The 16,213-nt window shown below is 38.6% G+C and overlaps 1 protein-coding gene across 1 annotated transcript; it reads right to left on the minus strand.

The window, feature by feature from the left end:
* Positions 1-424: 424 nt before the first annotated feature.
* On the minus strand, positions 425-15,346 carry parp1 (poly (ADP-ribose) polymerase 1). The gene is made up of 23 exons (XM_028440269.1): positions 15,110-15,346; positions 12,834-12,996; positions 12,600-12,715; positions 11,004-11,218; positions 10,004-10,094; positions 9,792-9,908; positions 9,480-9,656; positions 9,225-9,387; positions 8,182-8,322; positions 7,767-8,006; positions 7,587-7,652; positions 7,370-7,502; positions 6,946-7,141; positions 6,744-6,872; positions 6,561-6,644; positions 6,354-6,476; positions 5,110-5,238; positions 4,931-5,029; positions 4,688-4,840; positions 4,452-4,579; positions 4,304-4,365; positions 2,178-2,292; positions 425-1,013 (listed from the first exon to the last, which is right to left on the minus strand). The coding sequence occupies exons 1-23, from the start codon at positions 15,230-15,232 to the stop codon at positions 932-934; spliced, it is 3,045 nt and encodes a 1,014-aa protein (XP_028296070.1). The 5' UTR covers positions 15,233-15,346; the 3' UTR covers positions 425-931.
* Positions 15,347-16,213: the final 867 nt, after the last annotated feature.

Here is a 16,213-nt window from a genome sequence, read left to right on the forward strand (position 1 = left end):
AGTCTTTCAGTTGTGACAGGTGTATTTACCATTAATTAATTACATTTTTAAAATGACAGTAAAAGGTGTCGCTTACTTTGTTTTTCATTTAAAACATCTGCTTTTTGTATTTCAGAAGAGTTCAATTATTTAAACCACAAAAACAATTCATATGTAGCCTTTTTATTTAAGTATTTTTCCAACTTAGTGCCATATTTTTACTATCCCCAATACTACTCAACTATGTTGGTTTTATTGTAAATTTAAAGCTAACAAATCATTAACTTTTCAATCTAATGTTTTCAGCAGCTCCTTTTGTTTATCATGTTTAAGTTAGTGGGAAATAATGACACATGGATGTGTATTTTAGAGACAACTTTGCATGAACTTGCATGTTTTTTTTTTTTTTTTTATTTTCAAGAAGGAAGACAGTATTGAGAAATCAACAACAAAACAAATATATACATGTCATGACTGTTTACGGCGCTATCGCACGCAGCAGACGAAATGTGCATTTTAGTGGCTACTTTAGTGCACAACCCTAGTGAAAGTAAAACAATTTGCTTGGGTTTGTATTCTCTAAACTTGCAGCATTACGCCACGGCAACTACGGCTTTACCAAAGACAAATAAATGACAATAACATCAAATAAAAGACTGAAAATTGTGAATGTGCAAGAAATGTTTCAATCAAATTTATCGCTAAAGCAACATGTTTGGTGTTTTGCAGGGTGCGTCGCCTGCCATGACCGGAGAGTAGATGTTTGTGTGTAATGTGATACAAAGGTAGACCATCTGTCAATTAAACCTGATGAAAATGTAATAAAGTGAACAGCAAAGCGACAATCCTTTGCCAAAACAGAAATCAGGGCCCAGGCATTTAGTGGGAACACTGGTCTTTTCTCTCTCTCTCTCTTTTTCTTTCAGCTGAACAGGTTTAAACACACCCTGTTTCACCAAAGGGAATTCTGGTAGTTGAACTTGATCTTCAGGAGGTACTTCAGATTGATCTGTGCAACGTCATACACAATGTATCTGAAAGGTTCGGGGTTAAGGAAGACATTCATACAGACTATGTAGCATAGGTCAATGATTAATGGTTTAAAGCTCTTTTATTTTACATCAAATATCCAGGATAGTTTATAGAAGAATTCACCAGTAATGTGTTAAAGTCAGAAATTGTTTTTCAATTATTTTATGATACTAAAAACTGCTTTCCACTTCAATCCTCTAAACCAGGGGTGTCAAACCTATTTTAGTTCAGGGGCCAAATACAGACCAGTTTAATCTCAAGTGGGCTGCAGATTATAGGCGGTAAAACAAGCAATTTTATCATTCTTACACCCTAGTTTGCACTTCCATGTATAATAGTATGTAAGGCACCGACAATATCCAAGCAATAAGTGACAAATATCAGTCCCTTCAGGATCTTAAATGTCCTTAATTTTGTGACCAATTTTTATTTAATTTGTGGAAATCTTGGGGATAATTTGAGGAAAATTGTAGGATTTTTAGAAAAATTGAAAGTACTTACAACAATTTTAGATTAAAAAATGACTCATGTGATATTAGCCTGGGAAAACTGTGAGATCTGGAAGAAAATGTGCAGTTTCATTGAATTTGTGTATGTGGAGAAACTGAGATAACAACAACTGAATTAGTTGGTGATTTACATAATGAGTCATGTTTTCTCTGTCATTTTCACTTTCTCCTGCGGACTGAATTGGGATCTTTACGGGGCCAGATTTGGACCACGGGCCTTGAGTTTGACATGTTCTACACAAAAAGCAAATTTATTAAAATTGGGATTTAACATAGTGCTCAAGACAAGAAAACATGAAGCCCCATTGAGAATAAGAATTATATACGGTACTTTAAAAAAAAAAAACTAAGCTTTGGTCACACAACATAACATATGGGGGTAAGGGGGAGGGAGGGGGCAGTAAATTGGTAAAAAAAAAACATGAATTATTGCCAACCACTAACAAAACATGAGGATGCAGAAAACATCCAAAAATGTCCAGATTAAATAATAATAATTGCCTGACTGAATGAGTCTCTCTGAATAGGTCATGTCTGTCTCTAATTATTTGGCCACACCTTTCCCCAAATCTGGTTGTAGAAATCGTGTAGTGCGTCCTAAGCCTTAATAGAGCTAATATTATAAACCCAAGAAGAGACATCAGTAATAAAGGATACTCATTGTAGAGTAGACTTGTGTCTTCAAACTGAGTCTGGACTCCTTTTCCCAGAGGCACTTGCACTCCGTCTAAAGTATCGGAAGCGCTTGGATCAGGAGCAGTTCTACCCACACCTGGATGGAGAAGAAAAGAGATAAATAAAAGTCATATTTATAGGGCTGCAGCAAACAATTCTTTTAGTAATCGATTAATCCATCCCTTTTTTAATCGATTAAAGAGAAATAGCACGTTTTTCAGAGCTTATGCTTCTTGATCTTATTCCATAAACAGATTTGTGACACAAAAATCCCTTTGAGCTTTTTTTTATTGCACAAAGATAATTTCTAACAGGTATTACTAAAATAAAGGCCTGATAAACAACAATGCCTAAATAAACACAACCACAATGCTACATTGAGGTAAAAGTAAAGTTTTCCCAAAGTTCAACAGAAAATTAACCTTAAAACTAAAACAAATATTAAAGTAGATTTTTTTTTGCCTGTGATAAAGTGTAATACTTGTAGCTACAGTATGTCCAAGCACAAAATATTGTTAATTAAGTCATCATTGCTATCAATTTCTAAGGGTTTTATCAAAATGTATGCAACAAAGTTACATTTACATTGTTTTTCATATATTAACATATAAAATGTTGTGTTTTAAAATGTTTAAAATTAAGAGAGTACCTGGGATTTTACTGGAACACGTCTATTTAGTAATGGTCGCTTTAGTTTTATATGCAATTACATGGCAAACTTACGGTAAGTGTATTATTGTTTTACATAATTTGCATCGAGTAATTTTCTTAATTGTTTTAATCAACAAATCGTTTCAGGCTTACACAGATTTCCTTTACCATTATAATTATTACCTGTTTAATCTGCATACTACTGTAAATGTAGTAATGCACTGATTTAGGGCAGTTTTGGCCACATGGTGAAGGAAGATGGCTTGTAACTGGTGGGTCACTGGTTCAAATCCACTGTGGGACCTTAAGTTCCTTAAACCTAAACGCTTCCAGATTCTTAATCTCATTGGCCACGGTTACATGATGTTTTTTTTTAAATTGGAATGACTTATTCTGAATTAAATAATTCTGAATTAAAGTGTTTTGCTTCGTGTTTACGTGGAAATAGTAATTCTCGAATTGAGGGTTACATGAAAAACTGGTTTATTCGGCTACATTTAATTCTGCTTTAGGTCTGGGGTTTGGGAAGGCTCTGATTGGACAGAGGGTGAACGTGACGTATTACGTCTATCGGGAAAAACACACTACAAACCATTTATTGTCGGCTATAACACAGAAGACCACACATGAGAACTGTTTTCACTTTTATTTTGATTGTAGTTTTGAAGCAACAGCTCGACAATAACACACGGTTTCACTTTGGACCGCGGAGTGGAAGAGAGATAGGAGCTAATCACCAGTAAATATAGTCCAGTAAAACCCTGGAAAACAATCACCAGGAATAAATATTTGCTCCCTGGTAAAGATAGTAGCTCTAACAACTGGTAAAATGATAAACTGGTGATATTACAGCCTGTGAATGCAGTACGGGGATGCATTTACTCCGCCTCCGGGTCCTAGTGCCTGCCGTCCGGTGAAGCCTGTTCCATGTACCGTGTTTACCAAGGTCTGTGTGTGTTTAATAAGTCCGTGTGAAGGTCTGCATGTTAATGCTTCCATCCATCCACTCCTTTCATTATATCCATGTATTCTAAGGATCATATAATTAAATAGTCTCGGCTCTAGTCCGAACGGCCATCTTGGATTATGTCATCGCAGTAAATCGCGCATGCCCAGAACAACCCGAATGAACTTAAAGCAGAATTAAGCAAGTTAAATGTTTACAAGAAAGAGGAATTAAAATCAGAATAAACCAGCCATTTAATTCGAATTTAAGTTTAATTCGGAATAAATTAGCATTAGAAATTAAGTGTTTACATGGTTTAAAGAGGAAATAACTTTTATTCTGCTTTAAAGAGGAATTAAAGCTCCCATGTAAATGTGGCCATTGAGACTCTCCTGGTTAAATAAAGTTTTAAAAGTTTAAATAAATGTAATAAAGCACTCAACACCAAACTTATCAAAAGTTTTAAAAGATTAATAATAAATCGTTCATCTAAATAAATAAAGTATCTCACCTTTAACGCTATGTTTTCCTTTGGGTAATTTCGTAATGTGAGAGGCCTTCTTCAGTTCATGCCTGCAAATTAAACACACAAATTACTATTACTTCCTTTGACCTAAGGTTTGACAAAAAAAACTAAAAACACCCATAAAATGACTCACATGTTGCCCAGGGCAACCTCAGCCAGCAGAATCAGACCCACAGGGTCTGCCTGGGACGTGTGACAGTAGTTTGCACTCTTAGACACCATGTCAGCAAAGTAAACACCTTTACCAAACATGTAACCAGTCTGGAGGAGAAAGGAGAAAACAGAAACTTAACATGGAATACAAACCTGTGAGAATGAATGAGGATGTTTTTTTCTGCTACAAAAATGAAGCATCCAATCAGCACTCACGACTGGGGCCTCTGGAGGAGCAATACGCAGACCCTGAGAGAAAATACCAGCGTAGTTCGTAGCACGAGAACCGTGCCACAACAGCTGGCGGTTGTGGAGCTCCTCAAAGGGTCGGAACCGCTGACGTTCTCCCTCTCGAGCAACTTTAAAGATCTGAGAGGTAAAAATAACATTACATTAGAAGAGGACGGTTTGTAAGCGTGTTCCTCTGAATAAATAACGGATTTAGTCACAGTCACTTACTTCTTGCACCTCCAGTGTGTATGAGTTGTGTGTGGCAGCGTGGGTGTTGGTAACGTAATCCATAATGATCTGAGCCTCTCTCGTGTTCTTCTCAACAATCTGATTTAAAGAGGAAAAAACAACATTACATATTAATGCTATTAAACTACTAAACCGTGTTTGGTGATTGAAGTTCTTACCTCGATCTGGGTTTTGAGTTTTTCGTAGTTAATGTCGATGGGATCGTTCTCATCGTCCTGGGCGCCTCCTCTCAGCAAGCTGTACGCCACTTCGATGTCCAACAGGTTGTCCAACATCTGGACTTTACCCTGGATGAAGAGGGGACGGACACAGAAAATAAACAAACAAACAACAACAATGGCTTCCTAAATACTGGTAATATAAATCAATATATTGGGGGGTAGATAGAGTAATCTCAAGTGTTTAGTAAAATGTTCTTTTCACCTCGATTAAGCTGCCAAAATGCCTTCATGATTATGTGACTTACAGCTTTATTCCTTAATTCCAGCAAGTTCCTTTTGTCTTCTTGTTGAATAATATGCAATGGTTTCATTTATTCAGACAAACATTCTTCAGGAAATTTGATTTGAGCTCCTGACATGTTTCAACTGTAAACTGCCAGTCTGAATAAATGAAACCATAACATATTAGCTTTATTCCTTTTACAGCATTTTCTGAACGGTTACTGGTTTATAACTGGGAACTCCTCATCGTAATGATCTATTTTCATGCGACCTGTAAACATGTTGGAATAACATCCACATTTCATACTGGTACCAATTCTACTCCTAGTGGAAAAAAGGAAGGACGCAATGACAAAGTGATCAAAGATGGCATACACATTAGCAGCAAAATGTCACATTAACGTACTATGCAATGCAAATTAGTATATACTGTCTACTATATACTATAAATATGAGTATCTATACTGAAGTATAGATCCAAGTTCCAACGACATAATCCTAAATATATCTGCTGATTCGCCACCTTTGAAAGTTCTAAAAAAAAGTTTTAAGCGAGAAAGTGACTAAGTACTAGGAAATCAACATATGGTCATTAAATCCTTAAAACTCACATATACACATTTCTTTTCAGCTTTTGTAGTTAGCTCAGCAAAACCAATGCCAGCATCCAAAATGGATGTCTAAACAAAAGGAAGATCATTTTAAAATATTAGCATAATCCTGATAGGACCATTTCTGAAAAAATCTACATGGTCATGATTCACATCATATTGTCCTCAATCCCCGGGCCGTGGACCATTTGGTACCAGGCTGCAAAGAAAGAATAAAGTTTTACCAACTATATGTGTTTTAGTTCACTGTGGATCAGTCCTGTGCTTGATGTGGTGCGACTCATTCAACCCGAGCAAGCACGCAGGCATGCACGCACTTTCCACAAACACCAACGTGTGTAACCTCACCTGAATGTCGTCCAGGCTTCTCAGTAGAGGAGGTTTTTTCATGCCAAAGTCATGAGGTATCAGAGTGTAGAAGCGGTTGGAGAGATCAAGGATCTGGGCGTCAGGTGCAGAGTCTGAAACAGCCTGCAATCACAACATGACAGTGTGAACAATGAAGACACCAGAGCAAATGAATACGAGATCTTCCGACTGTTGCTGAAAACAAACCTGTTGTACTTCAGTGAGGAGAGCGTAAGCCTTCTGGATTTGCCTTTTACTCAACTTGCCCAGTGGCATCTTCTGGAGATCAATCTGAGCAGCAAAAGAAAAAAGGTCTAATTGAGCTAATTATTACATTATGCTACATAAAACCAATGCTAAACGAAAAGGAACATTCTAGAACTCATTTACCTCAAACTCCACCATCGCCTTCTTCATGCTCTCCACATCAAAGATCATCTTGATGAGTTCCTGGACAGGTTTGGCAAGCTTGGACTTGGTGCCAGCTGAGGCCGTCAGCTTCCTCACTGCCTCCTCATCCTGCTCACAAGCAAGAATTCCAAAAACAGTTGTACCACATGTAAATAATAGATAGATTTAGTGTCTTGTGTACCTGTCCATAATCGATCTCCAGTGGGTAGAACTTATTGGGATATTTGGTAAAGTTGGAGCAGCTCCATTCATTTCCCGTCTTGTCTTTGTACAAGACCAGGAAATTGTCCAGGGCAGAGTTTTTGTCGTGGAATTTGTCCAGTTTGTTGCCTCCGATGGTGGTGCCCACTCTGCCCCAGGACCGGAACACCCAGTACCTTCGAAGTCAAGACAGTGGGAAGAATTTCAATCACTTTGACTTCACCAGTCACTGTTACAAATACCTGGCCAAAGTGTTGGGAAGTCATCAAACTTTAGCACCCTTACATTTCTATTGTACTGGGTTTAATATAGATTTAGCCGGCCTAGTATAACCACTTTAATTCCACCAGAAAGTGGAAAAACTTGAAAGCGTAGCTAAATACTTCTGCTATCACTCAAATTACCTCTTCTGTACATCATCCTCCAACAGCTGTAGTTTATAATAGGAGTTTGTTCCTCTGACGATGTCCACCAGACCCAGAGTGGCGCTGTACATCTTCCCACTCTGCTCCAGTACATGGGCACTGTTCTCCAGACCTGGAAACATCGAACAGCATTGAAGGGAATCATTGCATTAAATTAATTAAACAAGAGCTGAGGTTTCAAGGTTTCCATGACTACCTGAGTCTGGATCTACAGCAGCTCCACCTTTGACAGTCAGTTTCATCTTCTTTGCTTTGCTGCCGCCTGCACAGTTAAAAGTAACTATTTGTAAATTTGTGCTGGAATTTTCTGCTCATGCTAAAAAATACTTTTATCCTCCTTTCAATACAAGCCTTTAATACTAAATGCACATTTTACCTCCTTCTTCCTTCACTTTCCCAGTGCTCTTAGCAGGCAGAGCTCCAGATTTGGAGGCTGACGTCGGCACCTGTGCTTCAACTTTGACCTCTGCACCCCAGGGTGAGATGGCGTGCAGCGACACCAGCTCTTGGAGCGCTTTGCCTGATGACTTGATGTCTGTTAGGAAATCCTCAGAGACCACACGCACGCCGGCGTCTCTCACCTCCTCCATCTTTTTAGTCATCTTCTCCACTTCCTCTGTGAAACCAAAAGTGGAGAAAACTAAGTCAATCCAAGCAGAAGGCGGTCACATCCAAAGATGTTTAGAAAGTGATGCCACTTTCTGAACTTCACTCGATTATCTCAGTTCAAATCAATGGAGTTGAAACACAGAAGGGTATTTATGGATCGGTTTTGTTGGAACGTTACTCACTCTTGGTGCTAATGCACAGAGATGCCTTATTGGCTGTGCCTGACAGCTTTCCTCCGAGCTCCTCCACAGCTGCCTTCAGGTCATCTTTGTTCTTTGCCAGTTTGCCCACAGTCACCAGCTTCAACCCAGTCAGAGGTTTGTCTGTTCAGCAAAACAAATACACCTTTAAACCAAATGTTTCAAACTGTATTTAAAGCCAGAAACGTTTCCTTAATTCTCACAGTATGTGTTCGAAATGTCACTAATGTACTACTCATACTAAGTCTGTCGTCAAAATGAGTATGTAGTGCGTTCATATTAGATAGAATGAAAAGATTGAATACATAAAGAATACACGGATGAATACTATATGGGGACATTTTTTCAGTATGCACAGTTTACATACTCATCATCATACTCAACCGCTCCATGATGCATTGCGAGCTGAACTTAAAATGGTCTTGGGACCAGCTTCAAGCTAAAAGTCAAACATCCTCTTTTCAAAACAAAAGCATCTCTTCTTGTCTTCTATTAGCTTTTTAACACTTTTGTAAATCGGGCTCTTGTTTTGAAGTTAACCGGAAGTTTTTTCAGTAGCACAATGGCGGGTCTCCGAAAAGTCAGCATGAGATGTATTTCCGCGAGTTTCATGGATCCAATGACCACATGTTGATATTCAATTTGGTCACTTTCTCACTTAAAATGCTTTCAGAACTTTCACAGGTGGAAAATTAAGATATTTAGCCTCAGTGTGCTTCAGGTTTTTGTCGTAGGTTCCAAATGCATCTTGGGAAACTTGGAAGTATACTTCAGTGGGAACGGTCACCATCCTAATCATAGTAATAGTATATAGTAGACAGTATATACTCATTGAGTGTCTAGTACGTCAGTAGACGATTTTGAACACAGCCAATGCCTTGCTTCATCCAGCATAAGGAAGTCTGTTAACACTGCTCTTACAGGGTGACTGAGGTACTGACGGCCTCCATTCTGTTTGACTTTATTTTCCTAAACCCTTTCAGTGTACAGACAAGATGACACTTTGTATTGATCTTTTTTCTTACCCGATGGGGCCCCTTCAGGCAGCGCCTCCATTGGAGCACTGGAAGCATTGGGCAGAGCTTCTACTTTGACTTCTGTCGGGGTTTTAGCAGGAGCCTCTTTGGGGTAAACTCGGTCCTGTCGCTTAAACTTGAACTTCTTCAAAAAAGAAACTTCGTGGAATTGCTGAAAGGACACAACAATACAAGCGACGTAAGAGGATGAGACGGATCCATATTGGAGTTCTCCGTTACGGGTCAAACAGGTGACAAACCCACCTTGGGAGTAACCCAGTCTTTGCGTAAAGGTGTTGCGATCTTGAACACACACTTCGTCCAGGCGGAAATGTCCCCTGTGCAGTAATAAGCATCACCTTTGAACACCAGCTGGCCAGAGCACTCCTTGCAGGGCTCGAGAGCCCCAAACGCCATCCCATCAGCCAGGCTGTCAATCACCTTCAATCAAACAAAAAAAATCTAGAATTTTCAAATTTTCCAAATCCATCATTGCAGCTTACAAACAAAATTAAAATCAACAGCTCTTTTCTTCTTAAGTTTTTAACACTCAAAAAACAAGCGCTCCCTCCTTACGTTGGACTCTCCAGAGGGAACCTCCTGTTCATTGGCGATCAGCAGCTCCTTCATGTCGTTTATGGAACAATATTTCCTCAGCTTGTCTTTTAAGCCCCAAATCAGCTGACTTTGAATCTGCACACACACACGTCATGTAATATACATGCATGCTATTGCAAATCACACTAAAAATGAAAAAGATTAGCATGTGTGGCCTTGAAATATCCTACCTTCAACTGTTCTTCAAGCTTCTTCCTCTCATCCTCTTCTTCTTTCTTCTGTTTCTTTGACGCCCCGTCTACCTCATCGGATTTACGCTTTCTGCAAAAACACAGCAGCTCAGTAAGGATGTTAAGAATCACATTTTGAGAAAAAAGGTCCTAAAAAAAAAAACAGAATACTACACTTCTAAATGAGGAGCGAAAGGACACATGCTGCATTAAATCCTCAATTGAAGTAATTAGTAGCTTTCTTCATGATGTCACCACCTTCACTGTGACACCTTAGAGAGACAATTTAACACTTCAATTGTCCTCAAATATTACTAACACATTTTACCCTTGGGGTCAAAATGACCCAGGCTTATTTGCCTCAAGGAAATGATTTTTAGAAATTTGTTGATCAAGTTTTTTGTGTCAAGCACTTTGTTTATTTCTTGATGAAATGTGTGTAGTAAATATTAAATAGCATATTATCAATATTATGTAAATGTCATGTATATGCATGTGTGTATGTATATATGTTTGATGTGCATGTATAAACTGTATATATAACACTTATTATTACAAGTATTATCTAGAGAGCCTTCGTTTTGTTTTTTGTGATGGGGTAGGTGTGTATAAGCTTTTGCTTCAACCTATTAGTTAGACAATCGACTTGTTTGTTCTGTTTTTTGACCTGTCCCCCCCCCCCATGTCATGTAACAACTCACGTGTACAGACAACTTTAACACAGCTAAACCAGCTTTACATTGTATTCAGCACATTGAAAAAATGTCATTATGATAGTTTAATACTTAATCAATTGTACCCATCAAATTGGGAAAAGTCATGAAATATGAAGCAACAAATTAAGTCAACTATAATTTTTTGAAGGATACACATTGAATGGGATCAATTTGACCCCAAGGAGAATAGGACTGTTAAAACCCCATTCCTAGTTTTGCAGGTCAGTGAGCAATAAAGAGGGTCCCAGAATTGGGCTCACATCATGCCTTCTTTAGTGTCTCACCCTTCAGATTTGACAGCAGGAAGCCTCTTCTTCAGCTCCTCCTTGTCCTCTGCCCGCAGCGCCTGGAATCCTTTCAGCTGGGCCGCGCTGCACTCCGATTTGAACGCCAGCTCCTCTCTGCGGCTCACGAAGCACGCCGTGTGATACCAGCGGTCGATCAGCCCCAGCTGCGGCTTCTCCGGGTCCACTGACTTTTTAGACACCCGAATTTGATCCTGGAGAAGATACAGTATTATTATTATTAATAGTGCAGTGCCCGTTGGAAGTATGTATTCATATAGTGGGAGATTAAGTAGAGTTGTCAATTATGGCCAAATGAGTATGTGTTTGAAGGTTGGATGTACAAAGAGGTGTACATACTCTGTTCGCTGTCATGTTGTAAAGGGGTTTATTTGTGGGTGTAAAATAGTGTGTGCGATTTCCCTGGTTTATTTCTATGGGACATAATGTGCATGATAAATTGATAAATATGACCATACCAGCCTGTCATTGCCCGATCCCTTCAGCTCTCAGAAGCTAAGCAGGTCTGGTCCTGGTTAGTAGGTGGATGGCACTTTACCCACATTGCCTAGTATGAATGTAGTGTGTGAGTGTTGGTGGTGGTCAGAGGGGCTGATGGCGCACTTTGGCAGCCTCGCTTCGCATTCTGCCCCAAGGCAGCTGTGGCTACAACAGTAGCTTACCACCACTAAGTGTGGAGTGAAAGAATAATCCCTTAATTCTGTAAAGCGATTTTGAGTGTCCAAAAAAGCACTATATAAAATTGATGCATTATTATCATTATTAATATTAAATAAAGTTTGCACCAATGCAGCGGTTTAGGTAGAATCTGAAAAAAGACATTATGGTACAAATAAAACCATTTATTTATTAACTACTTCTTAGTGCAGGGGTGCTTATCATCCAAGGTTAGAAATTCATATACAAACAGACTGAGAATAACTTCATCTATAAATCATGTGTGTGACTCACACTTCCAGAGGAAACATGGTGTGTGTGTGTGCGCGCATGATATTATGGTTAGTGCTGTCGTTTGTATGTGTTAAGGTGCTGTTAAAACCTTTCCTCTTTGTTGTTGTGGTCTCCTATAGAAAGAACAGGCCGCATTCTCACACACACGCACCCTTGTGTGTGTGTGTGTGTGTGTGTGAGAGAGACTCGCTGCCTGTTCATCTCTCCTCCGTGGGCTTGCTCTCACACACATGCACGAGCATCAGTCGCACGCATGCACTCACGTGTGTGCGTGTCACACGCCTAATGCGTGAGCTTTGCTAGTATATCAGTGTGAGTGCGGCTCAGACACCCCTACCCCCTCTCCGGTCTAACCCTCCGTCCGGTGTAACCCGCGTTGATTCTGCAGTGATTTCAAAATAAAATTAAAATAAAAGTTTTGAAACGTAATCACCAAATAACTCGAAAATAATGGATGCACACCATGGGCCCATGCGCAAGCTGTTCAAAAAGTTTGAAGTCAGACAGACACGTGTCGGGGAGAAATTTGCCCCACACACACACACACAGACGTTCCTCGCTTTAATAGAGAGATAAGATGGAAACGTCTAGAGAATCCAGGCAGATTATTGAGCGACCACAGACCTTCTCTATTTTCTGCTGGCAGCCTTTACATGAGCTGCGGTTGGATTTGGCATATTCCACCGCAAAGTTGCTCAGTGTCTTCTCGCCTTTGGCTCCGCCCTTTTGGTCACTTTTTCCTGTAAGATGGAATATGCTATTTCAGAATGTATTCATCAGCAAACCAAACCTGTGCTATTTGCACTATATTAAAGTCTGAGCAAATCCCTCCCTCGGAAGACTTCTTTCCACACTGACCTCCAGCTACTCCGCCGCTTTCGATGGCTTTTTTAACTTTCTCCTGGTCGTCCCAGCGCAAATCAGAAAACCCTGCGATGTCAGCGGTGGACTCTGGAACTGCTCGCAGCCAGAAGCAGGAGAAGTGATGCCAGTGAGGGACCTTCCCATCAAACATGGGCGACTGGAAGACACGGATTAGAGAGTTAAATGCAGGTAGCAGGTGAACAGGGGATATTTACCAAGTTAATAAATCAACAACAGTAGAGTTTAGTTTTTTTACTTTTCTTTTTTATACTGATTATTATATTACTCTAAAGCAAAGTCGTACAGCGTCATTTCCTTGATCTGGTACAGATGTTTTCATAAAAGGCTATAAAATCTGTTGGGTAGAGTCAACATTTCTGTTATTTATATTTTGGGTCAATAACGGGTTAGGGTTAGTACACAATCATTAGTGCACTCACCGATATGAAAACCTCAAGATGCAAATACCGTATTTTTCGGACTATAAGGCGCACTTAAAATCCTTTAATTTTCTCAAAAACCAACAGTGCGCCTTATAATCAGGTGCGCCTTATGTATGAAATTAATAAGTCAAAATGTTTTATTACAACTTTGGTAAACTATGAAGCTGCACCGCTTGATGGATTTTTGGCGCTTCAGGGCTACCGTAGTCAGGCGTCTCGTGGAGTGATATGTACCAGTACTGTGCTTCAACATACTGAACTGAAAAAGTGAGTGTAATGTTCTATATTGTATGTGTTAAACCTGAACAATGTTGAGAGTTATTGTTAATGAGTTGAATAAAGTTTGACTTATCAGACTAATAATAATAATAATAACAACAACAAATCGGTGCGCCTTATGTATGAAAATAGACCCGATCAGACCCATTCATTGATAGTGCGCCTTGTAATCCGGTGCGCCTTATAGTCAGAAAAATACGGTACACACATATGCAGATATTGTTCTTTTATCCAAAACATACTCTTGGCATTATAACTTTTTTTTTTTATAACCATGTAAGCCTTTAATTTGGTTTCTTTATAAACGTTCAAAGAATTGTCACTCACGAACCTTACAGTATTCCCACACAGCTTTTTCCTTCTACATTACAACTACACCGCCTCATTGATAACTAATTCAATTAGTTGATGCTACAATTACATCAGTGGTATGGTTGGGGCAAGTATGAGTACACACATTGGTACAAACCATTGGTACACTGTTGCGTTTTCATTCATATCTATTAGTGTTTTAATTTAAAGATCTGTTGATGTGTTTTCTTGACTTATGTGTTCAAAGAATATAATACTAAAGTTGTGCCAGTGTGGTCTGTTCCCTCCAAAATAAACTACATTTATAAAAGCTTTCTCTTTTTTCATTAAAAACCCCAAATTAAAATCTTATTTAGTTGGCTTGTCTGATGTAATATCATATTATCTTGGTTTCAGAATCAGAAGTACTTTATTTATTGCTTAGTCACAGAGGTTCGACATTAAATATTACAAATGAAAAGAATAAACACTAAACAAAGAAATAAGAAAATAAAGAAAGAAAAAAGGAAAATACTGTTAATTTCTTTCTTACTATGGACTTTATATTTTGTTAAGTGCACTGAGATGACGTTGTTGCAATTTGCGCTATATAAATAAAGTAGAATTGAATACAGTAGAAAAAAAATAAAAAGGATAAAAAATAATAATACAAATATAATAGACATATACAAGCATCTGTCAGGTTAAATTTTACTGGTCTACTGATAGATAAGTTATAAGATGTAAATGTGCTGCTTATGTCCTTTAATATTAACTATTAAAATTGTAATTTACTGTTATGAAAACGTTTTCCTTTCTTATATTTCAAATTCATAAATATTTTCATTGACTTCTTCTCCTCTGGGAGGTTTGACTACTTTGGTTGCTCACATTTTAAACGTTTTTTTCTTTAAATTGTTGTTGTTGCAGTAAATAAGTCCAAACACTGTTTAAGGTTAAATCAGCTCAAAACAAAAATAATCAAAAGCAATAATGACGTGTTTTATTTTGTAATATCTCACAACAGAAGCCATGTGCAGCACGTTTCCGTCTGCATCCATTCCTGTATAGAAGAACAGGCCTGATTGTTGTGGATGTGTTCCATCACTTTAAAGGCAGATGATCGACTTTAGCAGACGCTGAGCAGCTCTTTGTGTGCAGAGCTGTTTCTAAAGCTAACCTAACCAGGCCTGCTGTAGAAAGTGAACCACAGTGCTGAATGAAACAGGCCTGGAGCTCAGAGCTGCCTCTCCGTACCTGCACCATCAAGGCCATCCTCAGCGAGTCTTTAGCGATGTTTTCTTTACATTTCTTGCACGATGCGCGGCCGCTCTTTGCGTATTCCGCTTTGTACATTTTGTCCTCCTGTGACTCTGCCATTGTAAGACAGTAGAACGGTGGAAAGAGGAGGGAAACAGCCGAGGAAAACTTTGTCGGGGCTTGTATGAGCTACAACAATCAGCTCAGATTCACAGCACAGCGTGGCTGGATGATTCGGCGGCGCAAAGACACACGAAGACGACGAGCTCCCACTCCCACCGTGTTTCCGACAACAGCAATTCTACGAGCCAAGCGTTTAGAAAGACTTCTATTAAAACTATTCTCTGTCAAATAATACGATACGAAAATAGAAAATGTATATATTTGAATGCATACTACACAGTGAAGTAGTGGTTAGGTATGAAAAAGTCGCCCTTGCTAGTTAACTGAGTGAGTCATCGGTTATATTACAGGATCTTTGAGACTCTGAATACCCGCGCTAGGCTCAGTCAGAGCTAATGGAGTTCAGAGAAATCGTCGGGATTTGCAGATTTAAAAAAAATCAGTTGAGGATGAAAATAGATTGTTAAAACCTTTTATTTGAAAGATTTAATTTTTCTATAACAGTGATATTAACCTCACCAGATCAAGTTTAAAAGCATCTTTTATTTTACATTTTGACAGCGGGAAATCATTAGCCATAGCCTACACTGACAACAGTAAAGCTCCAGCAGACCTGAACTATGCAGGTTATCTGAATTAAGGCCTGCAGCAAAAATAGAGATAATCTCCAGCCTGTTTGGGACTACAGTTTAAGACAAACTAGAAACAATGTTTTTTAAATGTTTTTTTTTTTTTTTTAAATTATAATCAGTAGCATTTTGATTACTTTTTATACCATTTATTAAGCTAAATTATTTTCTTGTTTTGGCGGTAAACATTTCATAAACAAAGATACACACATTGAGTATTATTTTCACTCCGTCACCTTAACACTCGTATTTCAGTATGCTTTTTATTTTGGTAAAAAGTCTCATATCTTTATATTCAACTCGAAATCAAAAGAAACCACTATCAGGAATCACAAAGCTGTGTCCTGTG

Source organism: Gouania willdenowi, chromosome 24 (genome assembly GCF_900634775.1).
Source record: "Gouania willdenowi chromosome 24, fGouWil2.1, whole genome shotgun sequence".
Lineage (NCBI taxonomy): Eukaryota > Metazoa > Chordata > Actinopteri > Blenniiformes > Gobiesocidae > Gouania > Gouania willdenowi.